Raw genomic sequence first — 27,371 nt, forward strand, 5'->3', positions numbered from 1 at the left:
GGCTTTCCAACTGGGTTCTTTGCAGACCAGCTGTGCTGCAGCATGAAGAAAATGAGACATTAACAAATCATCACACAATGAAGAAAATTAAAATACATTTAACTGTGCACTGATATACTTTATTCAGGGCTGACGTGCAGTTTGCATAGCTTAAAAACACGAGCTTAAAAACATGTGACCAATGTTTGCAAAACACTCCTTTTTTTACTCTCTTCCAATACGTTTGCAATTTGAATCAAGTCTTCAAGTCTTTATTTTCTTCCATTTGTCATTAGCTGGGAGAGGAATAAACCAGGCTGTTTAGTTAAAGTGTTGTCAACCATAAGGTGACCTGTTCTTGAATCTGACCTTTTAGCTCAGCTTCACGGGTGGGTTTGGCTCAAAGAATTCATTATGCCTGGATTGCCAAATTCAAGGAAACAGGTGGAGCTAGACTATAAGATGTTTATTTGTGTTTTGCTGGAATTCCTTTGTTCTTGCCCAAGGCTATACTTCGCAGGCCTTCAAAGCTTAAACCGCTTTGTTCTTGCATGAAACATTCTGTTCTTATGTTTCTCTCCTGTCAGTGGGAATTAGCAGAACCTGGAATGTTGACCCTGTCTAAATACAGAGCTGAAAGCATGTTTTGTGATGCTGAAGGCATCACTATTGCATGAAAGATGGGCAAAAATGAGGAAAACACACCAGCACCCTTAGCAGAGACTCTTTGTTGAGCCCACTGCCATGAGGAGAAGGTTTCAGCAGATGGATCCAACCACAGGGGCAGGGTGTAAATGACCACAATAAGGAAATAGTATTGGTACAACCAACCAATGCATTTAAAAGGTATACAGGAAGGAATCTAGGAAAAACAGGGATAAATGCTTTCCCTTTGGGGCTTTTTTTGTGTGTAATAATAAGCTGTGTTTATATTAGAGGGAAGTGTGCTCCATGACATGGTACACAATCTGTGTACCCTGGATGTCTCTGTACAGAGACCTCTTAGACCACCTTGTAGCTCCCTTCTGGCCTGTGCTCTAGAGTTTAGTTTGCTTGGAAATCAAACACACATTCACTCTATTACTAAACAAAAGAAGTATTTTAACAATTATTTTCTAAATGGTACTGAACCATATATTTTCATTTTATTGTTGGAAGAGGTATTAGGTAATGTATTTTTCTACTGTACGTATATCTACAGCAAACCTTACTTTCTACATTTTTATCATTATGTTACAAAGTAACATAAGATGAAGATGTCCATGTCTCTGAAATTTAATTCCAAACATCTCCTTTCTAAACCAAAAATCTTTTCATTCTTCTTTGCGATACATCCCACTTCTGTTCAATTACCATATTTATATACACATTTTTTTAACATTAACCCAAATGCTGAAGGAATGATATTCCTAGTGTAGTGTCCAAAATAAAATAAATAATACATAATTTAAAATCTGGAATACTTATAATTTTAAATAAAGGAATCGTGTCAAAAAACAGCATTTTACTCAGCTTTTATGCAATTTAAAAAATTCTCTCTTCTCACCCTAAATTTGGGCAATGGTCAGGGATCACTTGGTGCTCTGGAAGAGGTTGCTACCATCTTCTCAGATGAAAGTTGAAGCATTTTAAGAATGTCACAGGAAATTTTAAGCAACACTGCAGCAATAGTATTAGATTCTGATGCTATCAAAGAAAGCAGGAGTAATAATCAGGATGATTGAAGTGATGCCTGAATATAGTGTGGAATTTGTAGCACTTGAAGTAGACAGGGAACCAGACACTGGGAAAAATTTTGGACAACACTGCAAACGTGATTTTTGTGTCTTCTGTTGTAACCAATTTTATATGCTCAATATCAGTTTATTATGATTTACCAAGAGCAGGTGACTGGAAGGCTCTGAGCAGAATATTCTGTTATTCCTTCCTTTCTCTAAACAATGTGCTGTACATTAAAAAAAAAACACCACAATTTTTTCTCTTGAAAAGCATCTCAAAACATAACTAAATTTCCTTAATGATGCCCCCCCTTTAATAAATACCTAGGATCATGACTGATTTATACTATAAATTGGGTGTGATGCTGATGTGCGAAGACTCCCAAATCTTTGTTCTGTCTCAGCTGGCTCTTGGGAAGTGTCATCATTATTGATTTTAACTCCAAAATTGAAAGTACCCTAACAAAATACTAAAGTGGAAGTCTGCTTGGCTACTGCATGCTGTGTGAGACCATTCTTGCTACCTAACCTCAACTCTCATTCACCCCTTTGAAAGACAGCAGGTCAGCAGCAATGCAGGCTCTACAGAAGTTTCTCTAGGAAATTTGGTCTTTTGAGGACCAACCTGGAGAGCCATGACAGCAAGAATCTACGGTTCCTTCTTGGCTAAAACTCACAGAGTGAAAGACTTAACTGAGGCTGCAAGCAAATGGAAGCAAGCACCAGTATTTTCTTCCTGGGCAGCCACTGTTGAAAACTGTTGTTTCCCTTCACTTGCTGTTTTCAGCCAGCACTTCTGTTACTGTAATAATAATAATAAACTCAGCCCATGGCTTTACAAGAGCAAATGGATGCCACCAATTCTGCTTATAATTCTCTGCAAATAAGCAGAGAACCTAAGCTGTTACCCTTCTTTCTACCACAAAAGTTTCCTCAGGAGTTGTTCCTAAATGTCATTAAAACAAAACAAAAAGTTGTTTTTTCAGTCTCATTCTCCCATCCAAAATAGATTGTGGACTAAGGATTTAAGGAAGGGTGTGCCAAACGCTGAGGACTGTTAGTATTCCAAGTCGATTAGTGCCTAATTAAGTGCTACTTTATGCTCTGTGTAATCTCATAGAGGGTAGAAATTTGACTCAGGCTAGTTGGAAAACAAAGTTTTTGCTATTACATGTGGAAACCTCTACTACTTATACATATAAAACTTACTTTTTTTTTTATATGAGTCGAGTGCACTGTTAAACAAGGTTAAACTCTTATCCTGGTTTGGCTGGCTTCCTCTTACAGTTTCAAAAGTCTCACAAACATTAATTTTCCTGTATCCTCCGAAGTCACAGAATATGCTGAAGACAGGCTGTCTGGAAGCCAATTTTCCATGTTGTTTCAAAGGGCAAACTTAACTGTCTTCTGCAATAGCAGAGTTGAGAATCTATTGGTGCTCAGTCTCTTTATTCCCTGCTTCTCAGAATAAATAGAAATTTTAGCTAGAGCTGAATAAATCAGGAGCCAGGCTTTTAGATAAGAGACCTTCCTAACTTCCCTGCATGCTACAGCAAACACAAACATCTTTCTTGTCCATGCAGGAAATGCATCTTAAATCCCAAGCAGAAGTAATGTTAAATTTTGGAGACTCGACCTCCACAGAGACTTGTCAGTCATCTCTGATGTAGCCCATGGGAATGTTCAAATTGCCACACCTGATTTGCGTTCTTGTTACACACAGACAAAAACAAGTCCATCTCATCTTCACTCTTTGCTGCCTCCATGCATTTGCTAGAAAGGATGTGGACAATCATTCCATTCTACAAGGTGAGAGAAGAAGGGAAAGAAAGAACAAAATAAAAATAAAGCTAGAAAATTTTTATATACAGCAGATCACCAGTAAGGACTTGTTGTTCAAATATTTTTAAGTATTACTCCAAACACAATGAGTAGGTTTAACTTTGTGCTCAGAGCATGGTAAATATGCATAGTTCCTTTTGAAGCTGACAGGAGTGGTAGGTGCAGAATTCTTTTCCACCACTATTTGTTTCCTGTGGCTACAGATTGTCATCAGCATCAGCCTCACTACTACCGGCCACAAAATTTCACAGTGCTTCCCTTAGGAATCAAACCAAATTACAGCAGGAACTGTCCCAGAGGCTTTCTGCATCCCAACAACTACAGTAACTGCTGTTTTCCGGCTGTCCCAGAGCATGAGGTTATTCAGTCCTGTAGAGGAGTTCCTGCTGGGTGAAGTCCACTGAATAATATTGAATTCCTCTGATATTGCTCTTCTCTTACAGTACAGGAGGAAATTTAATGTTTCCCACTAAGAGCTCCTCACAAAGAGCTCTCATTTGGGAGGGTTCAGGATTCCCAGACCCTTTCTCTATCCAAAAGAAGTCAGCAAAGATTTGCCCTGCTCTTATTTTCACAACCACTGATTCTGATTCTATCCTATAAGACAAACAGTGAAAACAAGGACATAGGAATAAAGTTAGGATCTCTGTACTTTGTATTTCTAAACGAAATGTATTTCATATAGTGTAAATGAGCAAGAGGCATCCTAAGTTTTCTGGCTGAAAATGGTACAGAAGTGAAACTTGCCCTTCAAATACCTCATCCCTTCCCCACATGAATGCTGTAAATCACCCAGTGATCCCACAGTCACCATCAGCTGCCTTTCCCTCACAGCAGAGACACTACTGACCTCCTGGACATCCCAGTGCTGGTGGCTGTTGTCTGTCTCCTTTGTACAGTTTTGAGGGATAACCTTCCCGTGTCTGACATCAAAGCAAAACAGTGGAGCAGAACCAAGCCGGATTTCCTTCATGCCGTTATATTCAAAGTGCTGGAAGAGGGAGGGTTTGTTTGAACAATGATGGACAGACATCCCAATTAATTTCTAAATGCTAATTCCAAAAACAATTTCCTGTACATGTTTGTTAAGGTGCAACCCAAACATGAGTGACAGAGACCCAACAACCTTGACCCTTCAAAGCAATCCCCCCTGCTAGCTAATTCTGGCATAACTATTTACCTAAGAAAAGGCCTTATGAACTACAATTATGTATAAAGTAAACCCATCCTATAATATAATTTTCTAGTTTAATAAATATTTGAATAGAAGGGTGTTTCTGGCAGTGTCCTCACACAATGCAGTTAGAAATGTGCCTGCAGCTCACCCTGAGCTCAGTGTGAGCAGGAAAACTTGCCTGGGACTTGGAATAAATATCTGCAGTCAGTCTACATTGGTTTGGCTTCTCTTAAAGCATGAACTTTCTGGACTAATTTCAGTTTGGGAGTCTACATGAATTTTCCTCCTGCTTTACACTGCAGTTTAGACACTAAACCAGTTTTAGTCACTAATGGGGGAAACCCATTCCCATTATTCTGGAACTGTTATGTATTTTTTACTCACAGGCTTTCTGTTCCCCAGACATGACCAAATACACCAAACAAATAGGCACTTAATGATGTCTGCTGGAGCAAAGTGTGTCTATCAGTGACACATGAAACATTGCCATTTTTCAAATTACTCATCTTCAGAAGCGTGGGCGTCATTACCTTAACATATGCCTAATTCTGAACACATCAGTTATTTCCACCAGTGTCAACCCAGCTACTTACACGTTGGAGTGACTGTCTTCAGGATGGTTCCCTAGATCTGACACAATGCCTGTATACTCAAGGTATACATTACCTGGGTGAGACTGTCACTGCAAGGTGAGAGTTTGATAGAGCTTTCTGCAGTGGCTTTTCCAGGTCTGTAATCTGCACAGAAGCCAACACCAGTATTGTAAAGCTGTAAGTAAAGATTTATACTGACATAACTCACAATTGGATACAACCAAAATATCCTTCAGCTAACATTTTTGTAATTGTATCCCTTTATGATACGTTTTTGTTCATAATTCAGGCACTACTTTTTTCCAGCCTGGATCTTGAATATTGATCTTGCAAACTGATCTGATATAAAAGACAGTTTCATCAAAGGTCAGTGCTACCCAGTGAGTTTTGTTTAAATTGGAGATACCCACTTCTGGTTTTAACTATTATGATAATGAAAAGAAATCTTTCGAACTTTTTATACTAATGGAAAATTGCACTTCAACCGGACACTGTAGTCAGAAAAAACCCAAGATGTTCCAAAAGAAAAGAAACATGTGACAATTTCTGTCATCTACACTCGGTTCTTGCACTCTTCTCAAGCAAACTTGGAAAATAAAGAGCAGACAAAATAGTAAAAGGACACAGTAAAACCCAGCTCCAGATAGCAGACTGTGAATTAATAAGTAGACCTTGTTGCCTTTTGGGGGGAAACTCCCTTCTGTTAAGGCTGCTGGGAATAAATTAATATTTAATGAATTATAATTATCAACTATGAGTTATTTTAAAAAAACCCAACAAACAACATTGAGAATATTGCCCCCTGTACACAGTCAGCCAAGGAACTGCTATTGCTACCACTTCTGTCCTTGGGAGAAGCGCAGAACTGAAGAAATGCTTTTTTCTCTTTGTGCACATGGATCAGCACAGAGATATATCAGCTGCTGTTGCTGTTGCCATCTGCATGAGGCAACACAATTCTTTTCCTTTACTAATAGCACCTTAAAAACCTAGGATCCTCTGAGCTGTGACACTGAACTGAGTCAGACAATCTGGGTTCAGTTCCTGGCTGTGTTTCAACATCTATGTGAGATGTGTGCTAGCCCTTTGTCTCTGTCCTTTTCTTTCTCCTCCCACCCTTGTTGCATTGTCTGTTTGGACAATAAAAGTTTCGAAGCAGGAACAGCCTCTCACTCACTCTATGCTCCCTGAGTACACAGAAATGACAGTGGAGTCTTTGAACAATGAAAAACACTGATCATTTTTTATAGGATGTTTTCTCCTACCTTGCCAGAGAATCTTGGCGTGTCTCCAGGTTGGGAGAGTTCAGGGTACACATTTGATACAAACCACTGGAAATTTCTACAGCCCAGTCTCTTCTGTAGCTGGAGGCGCTCACTGCAGTCTGGCTTCTCTGCCTTTGTGGAGAAAGGGAGAAAGCATAAGAGCAACAAGGTTACTAGTGTATTTGTGTTAGAGATGCTAGGAGTGAAAATAGGAATTGTTTCTACCACCTTTTCTAGCCTACATGTTACAGATATCGATATATGTCTCTTATCAATATCTCTTGCAAAGGAGGAAGTCCAGCTATAGCGTTTCTCAAACTTTGTGCTAAAACAGCCACAGTCTGGCATTGTGAGAGAAGTAAATATTTCAGAATTAGCATACATTGTGAAAATAAGTATTTCCTCTAAAAATGATTATTATACTGCAAGATAAGTCAGTCTTTGTCATATTTTTATATTAAAAAGTCAAGACCAAATTTGACACTTGTTGCACTGAAATTCAGTGGTATTGTATTGGATTGTCATTCAGTATAGAATTTGTCCCTCTGAGTAAAACTCAATTTCCTGGCCTTTAACAGCCCAGATTATGCAGTTATTGTCAGTCCTTCATGACCAGAGGGCATAAGTGATGACAGAATTTAGCCCAAAATATATTATCTGACAGTTACTAAATCTAGTAAACAAATTTGTTTTGCAGCTATAAATGCATAAAACCTTTCCTATGATTTCTGTGTTTTCTCGAATTATAAACATACACAATATCAGCTCTTCCTCTGTTCTGCAAAAGGACAAATGCCTTCAATCCTTGGTGCAGTTACGGGCATCTGCACTGCAAAGAACCAACAGTCTGAATATTTGAGGGTATTTAGCACTGAGGATGGCTAACAGGATTCTGAAAACTCTAAGTAGTTAAGTGTCTAATCCTTCAGCTTCAAAACCACACAAAACAGTTTTCTAAGTCTCTCGGTGCCCAAATATTAAAAACATCTCTCAAGCCTTAAGAGTCTTTCTCCTCTTTCTTTCCAGCAATACATCTCCCCCCTTCATGCTTCTACTTTTTAAAAATGCCATTGGGATGGGATTCCAGGAGACTGGTCTGGATTTCTACATCAAAAATTAGGATTGGTAACATAAGCAAAGAATTGCCTGTGAATAACTTTTTCCTCAGACCAGCTATTTCTCTGCATCCATAAAAAGGACTTTGCAACATGGAAAACACTGACAAATTAAGGGCCTTGGAGATCAAGGGCAAAGTATGGGCTTCTAAAGGCAGGGATCAGTCATGCTATGTGGCAGTTTGCCAGCCCCTGTAAATTGCATAGGCAATGCTCAACAGTTGCAATATGTTAAAGAGAACCTCATAGTTTAGTGTCAGTCTTAGATTCAATAAATGTAAGAACAAAGTTCAGCAATTCAGCACCACACAACCCTGTCCCCTAAGAGGTTTTCCTGGAAAAGGGAAGGAGAAAAGTAAAATGCTACCCTTAAAAAGAGATGTCTCTCATGAGACTGCTTTGGCTGAAGAAGATAATGGCAGTAAATCTCATTTTGTCATACTAGTTACAGTCTGCATTTGATGCTGAATAAATGGTGTAAATAACACAAAGAAAATCATTATCCCTGTAAAGCAATCTGAAAGGAAACTGTGCTTGTAAATTAAATAAGCAAACCACACAAGAAAAGGAGCAAAAGAGATGGTGGCTGAAATAGCAGAGAGCTGGGAAGAGCCTTATTCATCTGTTTAATGCTCACACCATGAACATCCTGTGCAAGATGTGATTCAGATCATAAACCGAGAAGGCTTATAAAGGAACCTAACAGGGGTTGTTTTCTGCAGTGGGCAGTATTAGCAGTCAAGGCTCACAGAGAATTTTGTGGTGGCCCATAGGTTGCTCTGCTCACTCTCTCAGTGCAATAAATCCCCACAGGGCCCTTTGCAGCTGAGCAGCAATAGTGTCATTGCTTGTTTGTGCCTTTTGAATGACATCCAGCTGCAATGACATGCTGAAAATATTGGCTATGAAAGAAAGAAAAATAGAAAAAGAGCTGTTTATGTTATGGTGTGTTGGGCACAGAGATAATAAAATGGATCATTTGAGGGAGCATCATACTTAGAAGTACTGAAAGTATTCTGGCTAGAATAAACCCAGGCAAAAGGTCATGCTGCTTACAGCTAATAAACTGTATCATTGGTGACTGTAGTTTTTAGTACAGAAAATTGCTTCTGAGCTGACAAGAAAAGCCTTCAGGAAATTTTTAAATGATTTAAGGACCTAACTGCCCATTTAAAAAGACTTGGCCTAGTGTGCTCCTTTCGGGTACAAGGCTGAAACCCTTGTGAGTCAACTGACAAACATGTGGCTAGTGGATTTCAAACCTACAACACAGACAAGGAGAGAGAAGCTTTGAAAAAGATGTGAAAATAGAGTCTTTTTCTCCTTAAAAGCATGGCTTTGTTAAAGGAACAGGAAGGTGAATGACACTTTCATTCAAAATTGCTCACAAGTTGGCCCACTGCCTTGTAGGAGAGGATATTCTTTCTTCCCTTCCTGATCTGACAGCTCTTCCACTGGAAGGTTTAATAAAAAGTCCATCCCCAGCACCATGCTCATTGAATGTTTGACTGCACACAGACATCCCCACCCCTATTCCACCTTCTTCACCTACCTCAACTCACATGCCTTCCCTCAGAAACAAACCACTACAGATGTCTTTACCTTGCTGATTAAAAAAGCCACTGTGTCGTGCTTGTAGAAGTTCTCTTTGAATGGGCCCAGCCAGGTCTCTGCTATGCGGATTTTGTTCCTCACAATGGCCTCCTCATAGGCGAAAGCAGCGGGAACGTGATGGCGATAGACGTGCCCAACTCGGGAGCATGGAATAATTTCTACAGAGCCACCACAGAGCCAGGTCTGGAACACAGGTGAAAGCACAAAAGGAGATTACCTTATTTGGATTACCTTTATCTGAAAAGGAGAAGCTCCTTTACTCTAGGCTCTGCCTCAGGAAATCCTAAGCTGCACATTGCTGGAAACAGCAAGAGCCTTATTATATTCTTCTTTATACACTGTCCCCCAGATACAGAGGCACAGAGAACATACTGGGCATTCAGACCTCTGGTTTGACCCAGCATGGCTATTTATATGCTTTTATGTTTTAATGTGCACAAACAGTGCAGTGTAGTGGAAGGACCTGGGAGCACACCTTCTCTTGTTTGGGACATTAAAGAGACCACACCCTTCATGCCTGCAATTTTCATTGCTTTTAAATCTTAGTTACTCTTTGTATTCAGCAAAAATCAATGCAAAGGATTTAATATTAATAATTTGTTATTAAAAGTACAGGTTGGCAAAGAAATAAAGGTACTCTCCCTTTGGTGCATGTTACATGTCAAAATAGAAGAGGCAGCTTTCAGAGGGTGCCAAAAGCAGTGACTCAGTCCTCAGGCAGATACTGATAGCCAACAAAACTTCCTTCTCCCGACATAATGCTCCTAAATCAGAGCATCTGCATGTTTTTGTCCTGACAGACTGCAGAGCGTGGGGATAGATTTCTGCAAAGAAGGTTTTAATCTGAATACCCTGATAAGTTTTGCACTTCATTTATTTTATAAATATCTTCTTGCCTTTTCATTTAAGTTCCTTAAAAGCCCAAGAGTTACCACAGTTTGATGTTTTAATTAAGGTTCTTACCCTTATAGACAGCTCCAGATTTTCTGCTCCCCACATGGTCATGTCAGAATCATAAGCTCCGGTATTTTGGAAGTAATGCCGATCCATGGCCACCACTGCACCAGCTACCACAGGACTCCTGTGTAGAAAGCAGTTTGAAAGTGAACACCTTGAGTTTTGGATAAGGAATTATGTGAAGTGTGAAAATCCCACCGTTTCCATAGAGATAGCATTAAAAATGATTGAATACTGCTCCTATAAGCTTGAATGAATTGATTATCTAACCAAAAGAAAGAATAACTGGAGTCTAATTCTAGGATTTGCCTGGGGAAGGGAGTCAAGAGCTGAATTATCAAATAAGGCTCAGAACAATGGGAAATGTGGAATACGTGTACATCCAAAAAAAGAAACAAACAGATCATGATTAAGACATCTCTTTTAACTCTTTATGACTTGTTCTTGCTTTCCCTACAAACTTCCACACCTTGTCTGGTCAGGCTGTACACCAGTTGTGTCAACGTGTGGAAAATATTGGTCATGTTGAAAGCATGACTGCAATCTAGTTAGAATAATTACTAAGGGCCAAAACAAACAGTGTAAACAAAAACCCTATCCCTTCAAAAATATTAACTGAGGATATGCAAGTAACCATATCTCTCCTTTGAGCTGGAAGATGACCCAAACTGTACAGTTTGCTGCTGAGCTGAGTGGAGGCGCATTGTCTGATGGACTGTTACCTGATAGGGCTGATGGGAGACTGTCGTACCTTCTCTTCATGCTCTGGCACTGGTTCCCAATGAAAATCTAATTTCCAATCAAAAACACCTCGATGCAGGCCCACAGAGTGATAGTACTGAAAAGTCTTCCAGTCTATGACATCTATGACGGGGGAGACGACACTGTTTCTGAAAAAGACAATAGCATTTATTTCCCAAACCAAAGCATAAATTAAGTTCACTACTCTGTTAGCAAACATTAGTTCTCCACTTTGACACTGTCGAGCATAAGCATTCCTCTAAATGTTGAGTGCTCTTATTTTCCCTGCTGATAGAAGCTCAGGTGCTCAGGGCATGAGGCATGCTGTGCAGAATGTAAAGATCAATAATTTATTGATACCCTGTACCTTGCACTGTCATTTAAAACTATTCAGGATTTTGCTATGAATAAACTATCACAATTCTTATAAAGCTATTTCACACAGAGGCCCCAGCCTCTGATGTTACAGGCTCTGCATGGATGCAAAGTTTATAACAAAAGATGATTTGGGCCTCACACACTTTACCATCCTTTGATTTTTCTGTAGCTGTTCCACACACTTCACAAACACTCTACACATAAACTGAAGTTTGTCACTTCAGGCCAGTGAAGAGTGCACTTATCCTTAGTTTGTTCTGCTGATTGTTTTGCAAAAACATCTATTATTGAGTTCATAAACCAGTTTCTGTTTGTGTTTTATCACAAGCTTAAAATGCTCCTGCAAATGCACTGTCACAGTGTAGAATCTACTTTTAAGAGCCAGAACAGAGCCATTACACCATAAGTGGCAATCCTTCAATTCCTTTCTAACTGGAGTTAAATTTGGATTAGTCTGAGAAGAGGCATTAGACATTTCCCCATGGCAAACAAGTCAGTATTTTGCAGCATGCTTGCATATCATCTTGGAATTAACTGGTAGTTCAGAAGAGCCTTCAGTGTTCCTTGTTTCCAGGTCAATGACATATCACATTTGGAAATTGTCATAGTATAAAGGCAATGGTATTAGGGACTTCAGGAAAAAGCGTTGAAGAACAACATTATCTATTTCTTCTCTGTTATGCAAAAAGGATAGCCTCTGGTCTCAGTGTAAGGGCTTGGCTATAGTTCCTCTGGAGAAAAATCAGTAATATTTAAGAGATATTAAAGTACGTTGGAAAAAATTACTCTTGTTCTAGAGTAGGAATGTCCATATAGGAAATTATTCTTGAGTAGTTATTTTCCTAGAAAATAACTTCTGTTTAGAGAGAGAGAGAAATGAAATGGTCGATTTTGGGGCAAAATGTAGATTTTTTTATCTCCTCTTTTAAAAATTTGTATGTTGGTCAGAAATCGCTTGAGACAAATTTGCTTAAAACACAATACTGTTAATGAAGAAAGGACATCTCAGAAGTCTCCAGTGCAGTGAGGCATTTGTACTTTTCCACAGCAAAGACCAGAACCAGTTGAGAAAGAGGGTAGCTCTGGGCGATGTTAACGTAATCTTGACATATCTTCTCTGCCTCTACAGTCATTAATGTTTTTTCAGTATCAGAGTGGGGGGAAACTCCAAACTTAGTTTTATCATAGTTGACATTTCCTGTAGAGAATTTTAGAAGCCCATGGAGAAACAGAGACTACTGATTGCCAGTGAATTGTATAAAGACAAACTATGAAGGGGATTTCTTTTAAATGACTCTGTTATTTTTTTATTTCCTAATAAAAGCAGACTGTCCTATGATAAGCTAAAAGCAGGAAGATTTAAAATAGAAAAGTGATTATATTTCTCTGCTCACATGTAAAACCATCCTTTGTAATATGCAATAATAGGCACTCTTAGAAACAAGCATTTGGTTTTATAAATAGATGATAAACTTTTATAGTCACATGCAGCATTTGTAGGCATATACATTAAGGCAGTGAGTTGCTGTCATCCCTCTGCAGGAATCAAGAAATGGAAAGAAATTGTACTAAAAATAATAAAGCTGATATCCTCCCCTGATTCTCTTAATGATAACCCTGTGACACAGTTTTGCATCCAGGACAGGAGAAACCACTTAGTGCTTAAGCCAGCAGGAGCCTTTCTACTGAAAGTTTTACTCACTAACACCACTGAAAGGAAACTGTTTCTAAGTTACTGAAAGACAGTGTCCTGATGGACTCACATAAGCAGGTATTTTTCCTTTGATATGCTGGGGAAAATCCACCTAACAAGTTAAATGGATTTTATGTGACTAAACTTCAGAAATTAAAAGTCACTGTAATAGTAATTTCCACAGCCTACTGTGTTCTCCAGTGTTTGAGTATCTCTGACCACTGTCTAGTTAGGAGAGTAGCTGCAGCTGTACACTTCCCACCTCAGTTTGCTGCTACTTGCTGAAACCCACACTGTCTATTGCTACTGGTTTATCCATTCTCATCCAGACAGGACCGAGGAACTAATGACCCCAGGGTAGTTTATTTTACAATTTCAGTGTCAAGAGGAAAATACCAGGAGGGAGTATTTGAGTGAAAGCCAGAGGCAATGTGGATTAAACCATTCAAAAGACCTTGACCATGAAGACCAGACCACATGAACTGAACTGATCTTGAATAGTTTGGACAGAAACAGTGCAGATACTTAGATATGCTCCTATATATTCTGGATTAGATGATTTCAGACTACCCTACATTTTCATATTATTTCATCCGTTTAAAAGCTGTCCTTCTTTTTGGATCCACCTTAAATTGTTGCAACTATAAAACTCCAAACTCCAATGATGCTTCTGGTATCAGTGCAACTGCTCACAAGAGTAAGTACCACAGTAGTAGTTCTTGTAACTGGGCATTGATTCTTCAGTGCTGTTCAAGAAAAATACCTGTAATGACATAACAGATTCTAATGGTTTGGAAACCGAGCAAATATCCAAACTATCTGCAGAGTATGATGTGAAAAACTACAGTGTTCAAGACAGCTGAAAATAACTCACTTGAATAGGTCCCATTCTACTTTCTACCCTGGCTAAATTCAACAGTAAACCAGAACAAAATAAAATCTACAATTGTAGAGTGCAAACTGATAACTGTGTTCTAGAGCTACTAATCTAGTAACTCTTTCAGAATGCCAAGATTAACATTTTTCAAGAGTATGTTTGTAAGAGGAATTCTAGATCTTCACCTAATATAAACTGGTGTTGCTCTGCTGAAACTAATAGAAACACACCTTCTTAAAACTAAAAATTGGGAGGATCTTTCTGATCTGAAATAGAGAAATCCAGAAATTTTATCTTGCGTGAAAAGTGGTTAATGTCCAATTTTAATCTTAATCAAGCACTGTTTGCCTATTTTTTGGTTGGTATTTTCTTTAAAAACAAAAAAAATCTGTTTTCTGCATATTCAGAGATGATGGTTCTAAATGCAAATTTGCAGAAGAAGGCAATTGAAAGTTGGAAGATGTTCTTACATACTCTTCTTGTTTTTAACTGCATAACTGGCAGACAGCAGCTTCTCAGCACTTTGAAATGAAACGTTGGCAAACTACTGCTAATTTTACTCTGTGGAATCCAAGGAAAGGCAAAAACAGGAAATTCAAATACGACTAGCAGCAAGGCTTTGAACCACTTGATGAATTTGTGAATATTTCAAATGCTTGGAATGCACATGAACTACAAAAGGTCACAATTCCATGAAAAAGAGAAACCCAAACAAGAACAGTTTCCTGGTTTGGGATTTCTCAACCAAATACAATTGGTAATGAAATGTCTTCCCATGACCCTTTACAGTCACCATGGACATTATGTTCTTTTCTGGTTTTAGATTAAGTAACATGAGGAGAGGAAGATTTAATTAACATATCTGTTTTGAAGTTTTAGATACACTTTCTTTGAAAGTGTTTTTTATTGACTTATACTTACTTCGAATTTTGTGTATCTGGGAAGGAAACAGATTTTAATCTGTTGAAATCCCCCCTTTAATAAGGAGGGAAAAACCACCAAAACTAAACAGGAAGATCATGTATTTTCCTCAGTTTCAGAGGGGATTACTCTTGCAAAAATTAGATATCTAGGAAATCCAGGCAGTTCAAGTTCTCTGTCTCTGCCCATAGTTTAAACTTCAGTGAGTAACTGAGGACCCGAGCTGTTTCCACAGCATGCTGCACTTTCACTGAAAGCACCTTCCTGGCTAACTGAAGTCTTAGCAATGCAAAACATTTGAAATTAGATAAGGTTAATAAAAAGATAAAATGCAGTGATCAGGAATGGTAAAGAATTACTTAAATACTGCCCTACAGACCAACTCCAGACTAACTCAGAGCATACGAAGGGTCTCCTTGAATAGACAGACTATTCATATGCTATGCACTAAACAAATCCTGGCTAGGTAGAGTGCAAAGGGAATGCTGTATTAAAAAGTAACAATTTTTGAAGCTGTCTTTTCTGCTAAAATGCTCAAATTTGTATGTGGGGTAACAAAATCTGTAGGCGTAACCAACACGTTTTTACACTGGACAGTCAGGGCGCTGTGCCATGAATTGCACCTAAATCCTCATTGCTCCTGTGTTTAGCAGTAATATTTGCTTTTGGTTTTAGATTCTCATCCTCAGTTTCTTTACCTCAACTTCTTTAAAATAGGTCACCTTTTGATCCTGATTAACTGTGAAAGATTGTAAAGAGATAGCACATCTTCCCATAACATACCATGTAAATGCAGAACATTTACTGAATTTGAAATGAATGTTATTGACAAATAGAGGATATAAAAGGATCAGGCAAACACAGAAATCCCAGGAAACAGGCTGTTAAATGTGAAGGATATGGAAGGTTTTCAAAACAAGGAGAGTAGCATGGACTTGCATGCTCACATGCTGGGGTTGTGTGGGATCTGAATGGATAACATCATGCTTGCCTATGAGAAGTTAGAAAACAGATGGCTTATGTATTTTGTAGCTCAAAAAGCTGGGATATGGGCCACTGAAAAGTGGGGAGTCATATGAAAAGAGATGAAGGAGCTGTTCATCGTTGGTGCGAAATATTTCTCTTTTCTCTAGTATATTGCCACAAAATCAGAACCAGACAAATTTTCTGGACAGCAGAGCTCTGTTTTATATTCCTGTATCTGCAAGCTGAGGCTCCCATTTACTCCTGAATGGGAGCAGACAGATGATGAAATACCTTTTCACTGCTATGCTAATTTCCAATTCTGTTTATCAGCATTTTCATTAAAGATTAGTGACCTAGAATCATGGTGCTAAGTGGAATTTTAGAAACTAGATAAGCTTTTTAAATAATGTTATGGGCTTCTGTGGTATAGGCAGGGAGAGGGAAACACCCTTACAACGAGGAGTGGGAGAAAGGTCCTGAGGGCCAGCTACCCCTTTGCAAGCCACCTCTCTGCCACAGTTATGGTGCCCAGACCTTTTTTAGATGTGGAATTCCCTGTCAAAGAAACAACCAAGGTTCATTTTGCTTTCATGAGTATTCTCAGGAAACATTCTTTGGATCTTTTTTTTTTTTTTTTAATCATCCTGCTTCAGCATGATGGCCACTGGTTTCAGATTAAGGGAACAACATTTTCAAGGCTTCATGGTACAGTTCATTATATGCTCCCTTTGCCTTTCACTGCCTTTGGACGGAATGCAAAATAGCAGCTGTCTTCTGCAGTCTCCTGGAAAAGGCAAACCTTTCAAAAGATGACTGTAATAATGGCAGAGCTGCATTGCTATGCACCATACTACTCACCTGGAATTAGCTTGGAACACAAACAGTTGTCAAATGAAATTATCTGTGGGGCATCTGCTCTAGTTTTCTAATATTGCCCAGGTACCTACAGTATTCATCCTTGAATAATCAAAATGTCAAGGAATGCTTTACAAACCGTTGAACCATTCTCTAGGCAATATACTAGGCTGATGCACAGCTTCCCAGTCAATTTGTTAGGTATGGTTCACAGAACTAATCCCAGTCAAGGTGCCCATAAATGCACGTTCAATGATTTTAGAAAGACTTAATACTTTTGTGGAAAAATATATTTGATTGTGTTAGTGAATAAAGCCATCGTTTAGAGAGATGAAATATCATCACCCAGAGCAAGTCAAATATCTGTCAAATATTTCCATACCTGTAAAACTGGAATAATTTTTCTTGTATTTGTCCTATCTGTCATTTCCACAGGCTACTAAATGCTGGGGGTAACTCTCTTGTTCTATGTTCAACTCACAGTGAGGTCTCAGTTTGGGCAAGGATCTCAGCATCATTCTAAGACAGGTCACAGTAATAGTTGTAGATCTGCAGTCTAGAAAATTAGGCTTAATCACAATTTTCAAAGTTAAAACATCCATCCAGATCCTTTAAGCTCCCGCAAAGGTTTGAGCTTTGGAAGGGCTGCATTTTTCCTTGCCAGCAAACAACTCACTCACTCTACATAAGTAATTTCCCATCCTGACTCTCCAGCAAAAGTGCATGAGTTACAGCTTGATTGGTACATTAAGAAGAGGAAAGATGGATATTTCACCAGACACTGAAAGCTTTTTTTTCACTGTACTTTCCTCATTTGGGTAGTCTCAGGGAGTGAACATGATTTAATTTAACAGCTCCTCAGATGCTAAATGAAGCCAAGTTGACTACGCTTTACATTTCCATGGTGATCCCCATGCAAGCATTACAAACAATTTACAAAAAATCATGAATTAACCTCCTTATCAGGTCAGTGTTATTATCACCATTCTTCAGCTGGAGAAAGAGGGACGGCATGAGAAAGTGATTGCCAGATGCCTTAGAGCTTGTCTTCCCTGTGCAATGGAGAATGTCACAGGTTCTCCCCACTAGCAGTGACAAACCTTCCAGGGTCAGGCACAATGACTGATAAGGCATAAAGAAAGGGGTGGTGTAGCCCATACTATTATCCAAACACTCTTCCACCTTTGCTTCATTAATCCAATTAGACATTAGCTAACTCAGTGTTAAATTCTGCTCTCCTGGAGGAGTGAATGAGCATATGGGCCTTATAGAGGAAGAGAATTCCTTCCTCACTCCCTGGTGACAGGGCTACAGAATCTTGGAATGATAGTAGATTTGGTGGCCTTGCATTTCCTCAACAAAGATAATTTTTGACAGTGAATTTTTGACATTTGTGGTGGGGTCCTAACTTCTCTCTCGCCATTGTAATTCTCCCTTCACTATAGCTCTCCTGAAGACTTTTTGTAACTCTTTATTTCAGCAATACACCCTTGAATAAGGACCGATCAACACACAGGAGTTTTGCATGAACATCAAAAATATACTGTAGCTCAAGGCAGAAGAATCATGAAGTATATTCATAATAAACCATCTAATTAGCCAGCAAACAAAAATAATTTGCTTTTCCAAGGAGGAATCTTTTCAAAAAGAATATTCCTGATGTCCTAGGGCAGCATTACTCTTGCTTTCAGTATTCTTAATGTTTTCATTCAAATGATGTAATAATTTCTAAAAACTCACATTAATTCTCTTATAAGCAAACATAATAAGCCATAAAAGCATCTTGTTCCAGTGCCTGGGAACAGCCTTTGAAGGTCTTTAGTGTGACTATTTAATGGTCTGGTAAGAGTTTTAAGGACTTTTTTTTTATTTTACCCCCTCTAGCAGGTAATCTTTTCCCAAGTGGTTTATGGGTAATGATAGACAAGTTAATGTACAAATTTTTCTTTCAGAAAAGTCCCTTTAATAAAGGATTTACCGACATGTAACTCTAGAAACATTTGCAGTAGTTTTAATCTCTTTGAAGGATTTGTGGACTGCATAAATGAGCTCAGCTGTTCACTAGAGAGCAGGCCCAAGCACCACTCTAAATATGAAAGACTCAGAAATATGAATCTCTACCTTACTCTGTCAATTTGGTGTCAGTGAAAGTACATGTGATTAACTGGAACTGTCTAGGCTGCCCAGGAAGTCTGTTTTTTTTCTGCAGAAGAGAAATGGCATGGGTGACATTTGTACATAGCCAAATTGGCACAGGAGGACAAAGAATTTTGTTCTTGGCTTTATCACTGAGACAGCTAAAAAGTAAAACTAATGGAGTCACACAGTAGTTTCTCTGGTGGATGTTTGCCCATTTGCAAAGAAGTTGAGAGTGCAACCTTTTTAATTCAGACCACCAGGAAGCCTTCTCATAGCTCTAACTGGATACGAACGCTGACATTTCAGTGACACTGAAGTGTGTGAAGTGAGGGTTAACAGCTGTGTGACCTGTCCTGCTTCCCACATATCAGAGTGATGCGTGTGGGGATAAGGTAGAAAATAAAAGCAATGTGACCAGAAGCAAGAAGGTAACCAAGGAGGATAAAAAAAAGCTACCCAACACTTTCCAAGTACATTTCTGTCAGCAGAAATGAGCATGTACAGTTTGCTCAGAGGCCACAGGGATATTTACCGGTTGCTGGAGAGCCTGGCCAGGAGGGGCTCCAGCCAGCCCTTCTGACACTCGCAGTGCGAATCCATGAAGATGAGCACATCACCGGTTGCCCGTGCAGCTCCTAGCATCCGACCCCGGATGACTCCAAGCCTCTTGTTGCTCCGGATGAGCTTCACACCATCCAGCTTAGAGATGTATTCACTCAGAGCTGACTTCAGGGGCCCTGTCAGAAACAGAACAGTCACTGAAATGTTTTAGCTTTGATTCAAGATTTGTTAAAGAAAAGCAACAAGTAGTAGGAGATGCTACTTCTTGCTGGTAAAATGTTTTGGGGGCATTTGTTTTAAATGGCCAAGTAGGCCACGTTCCAAATATTTCCACAGCGGCATAATGTCAAAGGGAAGTAGAGACTAATGGAAAATGAGATTCACTAGGTGTGAAGTTATTCCTTTGGGAAGCTTAATAGCCTCCTCTCCTGTTTTCAGCAAAAGGTGGATGTTCTCATCATCTAAAAAAAATACACAGATCACAGTGACGTACTACAGGTGTTTGGCTTTCCCAAGCACTTTGGATTACTTTAGCATTGTGGAGTTTTCCATTCTATGTTTCAGCCAAAATACAAGTCTGGAAATTATGGCAGCAGATCTGGTCCAGTGGGAAAACTAAGATTTGCATACTGTGATCTTATTTTAAAGTAAGAAATTTCAGAGTGGTTGTAGATGATGAGGGAGAAAAAGAAGCATATTTCAAAGTTGAAAGGCTGAATTCTAAGGATGGAAGAGTGAAATCTGGGAGCCAGCTCTGGGCTCTGCTTAGCTCTCTTTCTGAGAGTCCTCGTTGCCTTCTACTCTCCTCATGCACTTCTTGGAGGAGGACAGCTTCTTCCCCGAAGCTTTGGAAAAAAGAGGGCAATTTTACACACAGAGAAATAGGGGCTACCTTGCTGGCTGAGATCGTCAACGAGGATGATATCCTTGAGGGAGGCCTTTGGGGCTGTGTCCATAATGCTGTGCACGGTTCTCAGCAGAGTAGACCAGGCTTCATCATGGAAACAGATGATGACACTTGCAGTAGGCAGACTGGAGTCATACTTTTGCTGTAGGCACCTGCGGGATCAAATGAGGAAGACACTGGAAATGCTGGTACAGCTGGCTACTTTTTTCTCAGAGCAAAGTTGTTAGCAACTCTTAAACCTTCAGGAACGGAAAGCAGTTTAAGATCTCAGCTTAGTTCTAAGAAAAGGAAGTATTAATGTGTCCCAAACTGGAATACAAAGTGAAAACATGGGAATGACACTATAAAAATTAAAATACAAAAAGAAAAGTTTTCCTGTGTTTTGGGATAGTTTGTTTTCTGCTCTGGCTACCTCAAAAAACAGAGCTCAAAATAGAAATGGTCCAGAGAGCAAAGAAAAACCATAAAGACAATTAGACAGAGCAGAGAGGGGGATAAAGCAAGTCAGTCAGCCTCTACCAATTTCCTCATTTTCTCAAGTAACAGAGAAAAGAGCAAACTGAAATGCAGTACCTTTAAAACTAACAACTGAGCAGTAGACGTGACCAAGATCCTAGTGAATAAACACAACATCTCAGTCCTCTACAGGAAAGAAATGGATCCCTACATGGATCATGAATACAAAGACAGATATATTTAAGAAAGTAAATGTATTTTCACTATAAATTTTGCTTTTTCCAATGAAAATGAGTCACTGATGAATGAGGCTGACAACTGGGCAGATTCTCTCAATACCATTTTCTGCTATTACTTTACAACTCCAGGTACTAACACAACCTACTGCAAGACACCTGGCTATGTGGGTCAGTGTATGGCATTCCTAGAGATGATCCAGACTGCAGCTGGAGCCTATGGCTCCTCAGTTTTCCACAGGGCCAAGATTTCACCCATGACTTTGAAACAACTTCCATCAAAATTACCATGAATTAGATGCTACTTTGACAACTCAAGCATTTAAAGATGAAAAACACTTTCCCTTCATCCTCACAGAAACTGCACATGAAAACCATAAACCCTCGCCAAACAGTGGCTGTTTCATAAATGTAAGCAAAGGACCTACAAATTGCCTTCATGACACAAAGTGTTTTCTGATGTACCAGTCCTAATTCAGAGACATAGGACATGCTATCCTGGCACGAAGAGGCACATTTTCCAGAAAATGCCTTCCAATGCCCCTGGCAGAAATGCAAAGACTGTGTCTATATATCTGCTTTGCTTACAATAGAACACGCATTTTAAAATATTTTCATTTCCCAAGTAACAGTCATTCAGTGCCCTAACTCATTTAATCTCCAACAGCAAGAACTTCAAGGAATTACAGAATTGGTTGAGTGTGGCCCATTGTTATTTCAGCTTTTTTGTATTACCAAGCAAATCACTATACAGGTTTTACAGTGGTTGTTAAACAATTAGCTACTTAGGAGAAACTCATGTAAGGGATATAATTTTAATATTGCTATGTTTACTAGCATTTTACTTAGTGCTTCCATTTATTACCATTTTATTTAGTGCTTCCATTCATGGACTGAGGCCCTATGTTGCTAGACACTATACAGACACAAAGCTGCTAATCATTTAAGAGAATCCGTAGTCTGAATGATTTAATTACAAGTACACATAAATGAATATTATAGATACACTTTTGGAAATATAAATTTTAAATGAGCACAATTGTAATAATTTGTTATAGTTTTTAATAGTTCATATTAATTTTTTTTATAGACAGGTAGATTTTCTTGATGATTTGTGCACTGTAATAAATCTATGTTGTCCTTGGTCTACTAATTTTCTGTAATCAATAATGCTGCTTCCTCACAATTTCATATGGGATAATTGTTTCTATTTTCAGCAGGATGGAGAACAGAATACTCTCGTGACTTGGCAGTGAATATTTTCAAGCAGAAGAATCTAGAGGTAATTAAGAAAAGTGAAGATCTGATGCAGTCCTTTTACTACCAAGCAGCTTCTAATCAGAAACGTTCTACAGATATTAGCACCTATATTTTGCACCGTAACAGTACAACATCTTGTTGCTAGTAGTGTGGCTATAGCAAGAAAATAAGGCTGTGTGAAATCTTAATTGGAAAAAGAATTGAAAATAACTGTACTTGAATACATAACCTTGGTGGCAAGTGCTTAGTTGCCATGGAGATTGGCAAAGGCTTGCAATATAGATATCTAATCTTCAGAAAAATTCAAAAGGGTACTGGTATACAGAAATACCTTCCCTGTAATTTGGAGCAGTTTCATAGACTGTCCATCAAAAATTGGCATTTCAAAAAATCAGGAGTGTGACTGATATGAGACATAGTGATTTAATCCAATTTGTGAAAAACAAGGAATTGTCACATGCAGCAATGAACAGAGAGCAATTCTGACATGGCAAAGGCATAGACTCCCACTCACCTTCAGGAAAATGTCTCATTGAGATTCAGCTCCCAACAGCACTCCAGTGGAAGCTATACTTTTTTAATGAAACTTAAAACCTTTGTAGATACATTGTGAGTTTCTTTTGCCTGGATACGTTTGACACTCAAGCCCAAGCGACCTTCTTAGAACACCCATCACAAAAGTCACAATGGCAGGCTTGACTGTGGTGTCCCAGGAGGGTGGCAATTGCAGCTGGACCACCTGATAGCAGCAAAAAGTATGAAGGGATGGAAGTACCTCAGAGTACTCTTCTGGTGTGAAGAATTTCCCATCCAATTTCAAGTAAAATTAGAGAGACTTAGTCTATGGTACTAACTCACTGAAACATCTCTAACTGGTTGGCTTCCCTCTAACTAAATAATAACAGACATTATTATGAACAACACTACTCCAATGGATTAGAGACATACGCAGTCTGATTCTGGTTCACTCTCGTTTTAACACTGGTGTAAAACTGGACTGACATAGTTGTGATCCAGGCCCCCAGACTAAACTACACCTAAAAAATACCATTGTGGTTTGTGTGCTGTGCTGTAAAGGACAGGACTGGCATAGAGATATACCTCTGCTGCAGGTTTCTGGTCTGGATTTAGATCAGCTTCAGATGTTGAGATCTGAATTTTCAGTTAGGGCTTTGTGAGCTGTGGTGTTGAGAGCTCTTTAGGCTGTAACTAGTCAGACAGCAAAATCCATCCAAGAGCTCTGAGACCATGGCTTAAATCTTACCGAGATTAGTATTAACTAAACCTGTCTCTTGTTGGATGGCCCTTCAGCTGCCAAAGTAAAATTGTTTTTTGGCTCACATCACAGGCAGTAAACCAGGGTCGTCATTCCTCCTTTGAACATTACATAGTTGAAAGAGTTGCCAGTGAAGCATGCCAAAAAATAACTGAAATAATATCAGCATCTCATTATTTAATGGAATTATCCAAATTAACACTGAACCTAGTCACCAAGTACAGAAAACACTGTTTCATTTCTCTTTCTTTGAGACTGTCCCCTAAATTGTAGCTGCCAGCTGCCTTTAAACATGTGAAAATGAACACTAGAAAGCAAAATTATTCTGTGTCTTGCTTAAAATGTTTTCTGTTGCATCTTTCCACTATGTCCTGGAGGAAAGCTACAATAGTTTTCATTACAGAAGGCAAGAAATAAAGATACCCACCCACATCCTTTCCCTCTTCCTTGGGCAAGGAAGCATATCACAGAATCAATTAGGTTGGAAAAGATCTCTTAGGTCATTGAGTCCAAGCTTTGACTGATCACCCACCTTGTCAGTGAGACCATGGCACTGAGTGACACGTCCAGTCTTAAACACCTCCAGGGACAGTGATTCCACCACCTCCCTGAGCAGCTCATTCCAATGTCTAATCACCCTTTCTGTGAAGCAATTCCTCCTAATATCCTGAACCTCCCCTGGGGCAGCTTGATAGTAGATACACCTCAGATCCTTTTTAAGAAGTGTGATCAGCTGCCCCTCCTGGGCTCCTGGGACAACTGACTTTCAAGTATCCAGGCTCCAAATGTAAGGCAGTGGCCTTACAGCCACTTGTGGTGGTGCTGGCAGCTCTGGTCAGACACACCGATCTCCACCTTCCTGCCTTCCAGGAATGTTTGTCACAGAATCACAGAATATTCTGAGTTCGAGGGGACCCACAAGGATCACTGAGTCCAATTCCTGGCCTCCACAGGACCATCCCCAAGGGTCACACCATGTGCCTGAGAGCATCATCCAAACACTTCTTGAACTCTGTCAGCTTGGTTCTGTGACCACTTCCCTGGGAAGCCTGTTCCAGTGCCCAACCACCCTCTGGGTGAAGAACCTTTTCCTAATATCCAACCTAAACCTCCCCTGACTCAACTTCAGGCTATTCCCTTGGCTCCTGTCACTGATCACCACAGAGAAGAGATCAGTGCCTGTCCCTCCTCTTCCTCTCACCAGGAAGTTGTTACTGCAGTGAGGTCCCTCAGTCTCCTCTTCTCCAGGCTGAACAGACCAAATGACCTCAGCTGCTCCTCATACAGCTTCTGCCCTAGGCCCTTTGCCATCTTCACTGCTCTCCTTTGGACACTGTCTAATACCTCGATATCTTTTTTATGTTGTGGTGCACAAAACTGCACACAGTATTCAAAGTGAGGCCGCACCAGCTCAGGGTCGGGTCCATTTTGATATGTGACCATTGGGTCGCTTTTATTCTAAAAGACCTGAAAGCCCCAACTCCCGACTGCTTTATCGCTTGGCAAGGCCGTAGCCCATCACAGCCCCGGCACACGTGGGCTGAGCGCGGGGCCTGGCCGAGGAGGGCAGCCGCCTTTCCCGCTCGACATCCCGGCGCGGATTCCCTTTCCAGCCCCAGCAGACGGACAGACGGACGGACAGACAGACGGACAGACATCCGCTCGCACCTCTCCCTCCGCTGCCACCCGCCCGCACCTGCGGCGGCGGAGGGCGCCGGGAGGGGGCGCTGCCGCCCGCTCTCCCTCAGGGCGGCGCGGGGCCGGGTCGGGGCGGGGGGAGGCGGCGCAGCCGCGCACACGGTACGGCGGTCGGCTCTGCTGGGGTGGGGACCATGGGCTGTGGTTTTCTTTCTGACTCGGGAAGCCGTAGCTGCGCCCCCCAACCCCGCGCCCCCCTCCACTTTTGCCGCCCGTCGGTTCCTGAGGGCTTGAACCCCCTCCGGAGCGAGGGCGGGAGCGCCCCTGCCTCTGAGGAACGGGGGGTGCTCCCCACGCCGCGCGGGGAAAAGCGCTCTCCCGACCCGGAGCGGCGAGTTTGATAGGAAAGACGCGGGATTTGGAGGCGGAGGGGTGCGGGGGGGTGGGCGCGGCGGCGCGGAACGAGGTAGGTTTTCCCCCAGAAGTGAATAGGGTATTTTACTTACAACGGGTGTCGTACCTCAGGCAGGTCCCTGCGCAGCGCGATCCGCTCGCTGAGCACTTCGTTAAAGCCGTGGGTCTCCAGGCCGAGCGGCCGCTCCCCCGGAGCAGCCCCTTCCCCAGCCTGCAGGGGTAGGGACAGCGGCAGGGACTCGGGGTCCCCCTCCGCCTTCCCCTCTGGCCGCCTACTCTGCTGCTTCACCACGCGATAGCCCTTCCTGGCCTTGCTGTGGTTCCTTTTGCCCGGGGGCGACACGACGGCCACGATCAGCTCATCCTCCCGCAGGGAGATGAAAGGCGATAGACCATCCAAAGGGTAATACTGCTGGCTCTCCTCCTGGGTCTCCAGCATCTCTTGGGTCTCCGCAAAGTCCATCTGATACCCTTCCCGGGGGTTGAACTCCACAGGCTGGAAAGTCCCTTCCTTGCTCTGGTTGCTGGGTGGTGGATTCAGCATTGTAACCATCAGTAGCAAAAAACCCAGCATCAGAAACAACAAGAAAAACTGCAGCTTACGTGATCCATATCTGCACTTCTTCCTCAAGAACATGCTGTTGGTGACAAAACAATACAGATGGTCATGTTAAATATCACTTCGATCTCCCTCAGATTCCAGTCCTCGGGTTGCACAAAAGCCCTGTTTTTCACTATCTGCCAAGAGGATTTTTTTGCTCCCCTCACATTTCACTGATGCAGTTTCATGCTTTCCTCTCTATTTACAGAAAAAAATAACATTGCTATTAATATTTTACTTACTGTAGTAAAACGTAGCATGGATCCAGTGAAATAAAGTAGATCCTTTATTGAACAGAGTCCCAACTTAGTTAGGAAAGCACATATTTTGCTGATTAAAAGAGTAACTAAAGCTTTGATTTTTTTCCCTTTTAAAATTCTAAGTCAAAAGAAATCCCGTTTCTTATAGTTTCCTTCCAGATAGATCCTGCTTCTTCAAAGTTTCCAACTGCTGCCTAGATTGAAGCACTGTATCTCTGAAAGCAGATCTGACAGCTCTCCTCCCTTCAGAGGCTTTAACTTAACTGTGATCAACAGATGAGAACTAGTCGGTCCGTGACTTTGTTTCACACATAACTACGGCACTCAGTCAGGAAGCACTTTGCCAGACATAATACAGAGCAATGTGTGTGTCTTTCTCTTGGTCCTAATGCCCTCGCTGTGCTTGTCCTATCAAATCAAAACTTTGCAAAAGCTGTAAGAGGTGAAATACAAGAAAAAAAACATTGTATTAGAAAAGAAATCAGGGCACACCATCGATTGCTGTGCTTCTGAGTAGCTGTATTAGACTGAGAATGCTTGGAGCAAGAAGCAAGAATTTTATAAAGTGAATAAAAGATGGAGTGCACATGTTTTATTTAAGGTTATATTTATTCATATGATAATGTGTTATCTAGTGTATATTTCATATCCAATAGATATTTACAGCTGTAGGGATTTTAAAACTGACATAAGGGTGCCAAATTATCACCTGGCAGGCTGAAGTTGTCTCCTCATCCATAAATTTGGTATTGCAGGGCAAGCAGCACTTTAAGTTTTCGTTAGTCCAGAAATGTGTAGAAAGCCTGGGCTGGAACAACAACCACTGACAGTGAGAGAAAGCAACAACTTCTGTGATTGAAAGGGGAGCCCAGCCTCTGAGGTCTGTTTGCTAATATTGCTGGCAGTGGTGCTACTGGGCATGGACTGTGGCT

At 40.6% G+C, this 27,371-nt stretch overlaps 1 protein-coding gene and 1 long non-coding RNA gene across 4 annotated transcripts; one reads left to right on the forward strand and one right to left on the reverse strand.

Annotated features, from left to right (window-relative positions):
* Window positions 1–1,477: 1,477 nt before the first annotated feature.
* Window positions 1,478–26,589, reverse strand: GALNT15 (polypeptide N-acetylgalactosaminyltransferase 15). Of its 3 annotated transcripts, XM_051808294.1 has the most exons (11): window positions 26,422–26,589; window positions 25,671–26,216; window positions 20,284–20,450; window positions 19,363–19,567; window positions 10,983–11,150; window positions 10,267–10,384; window positions 9,292–9,486; window positions 6,575–6,706; window positions 5,383–5,484; window positions 4,390–4,530; window positions 1,478–3,499 (listed from the first exon to the last, which is right to left on the reverse strand). In XM_051808294.1, the coding sequence occupies exons 2-11, from the start codon at window positions 26,213–26,215 to the stop codon at window positions 3,353–3,355; spliced, it is 1,920 nt and encodes a 639-aa protein (XP_051664254.1). In that variant the 5' UTR covers window position 26,216; window positions 26,422–26,589; the 3' UTR covers window positions 1,478–3,352. The 3 variants fall into 3 exon arrangements, with proteins under 3 accessions (XP_051664254.1, XP_051664253.1, XP_051664255.1); XM_051808293.1 differs by having other exon boundaries at window positions 25,671–26,589; XM_051808295.1 differs by lacking the exon at window positions 26,422–26,589 and having other exon boundaries at window positions 25,685–25,816.
* On the forward strand, window positions 25,868–27,025 carry LOC127480328 (uncharacterized). Its single transcript, XR_007907831.1, has 2 exons — window positions 25,868–25,981; window positions 26,588–27,025. It is a non-coding gene; the product is annotated as an uncharacterized LOC127480328 (long non-coding RNA).
* Window positions 27,026–27,371: the final 346 nt, after the last annotated feature.

Source organism: Manacus candei, unplaced genomic scaffold (assembly GCF_025592945.1).
Source record: "Manacus candei isolate 608988 ecotype Guabito, Panama unplaced genomic scaffold, ASM2559294v1 h1tg000072l, whole genome shotgun sequence".
Lineage (NCBI taxonomy): Eukaryota > Metazoa > Chordata > Aves > Passeriformes > Pipridae > Manacus > Manacus candei.

Coding starts and splice junctions, on each gene's coding strand:
- GALNT15 (XM_051808294.1), bottom strand. CDS start 26,215: ATGTTCTTGAGGAAGAAGTGCAGATATGGATCACGTAAGCTGCAGTTT. Junction 19,568..20,283: donor TGACGATCTCAGCCAGCAAG/GTAGCCCCTATT, acceptor TGTTTCTGACAG/GGCCCCTGAAGTCAGCTCTG. Junction 5,485..6,574: donor CGCCAAGATTCTCTGGCAAG/GTAGGAGAAAAC, acceptor CTTTACTTACAG/CTTTACAATACTGGTGTTGG.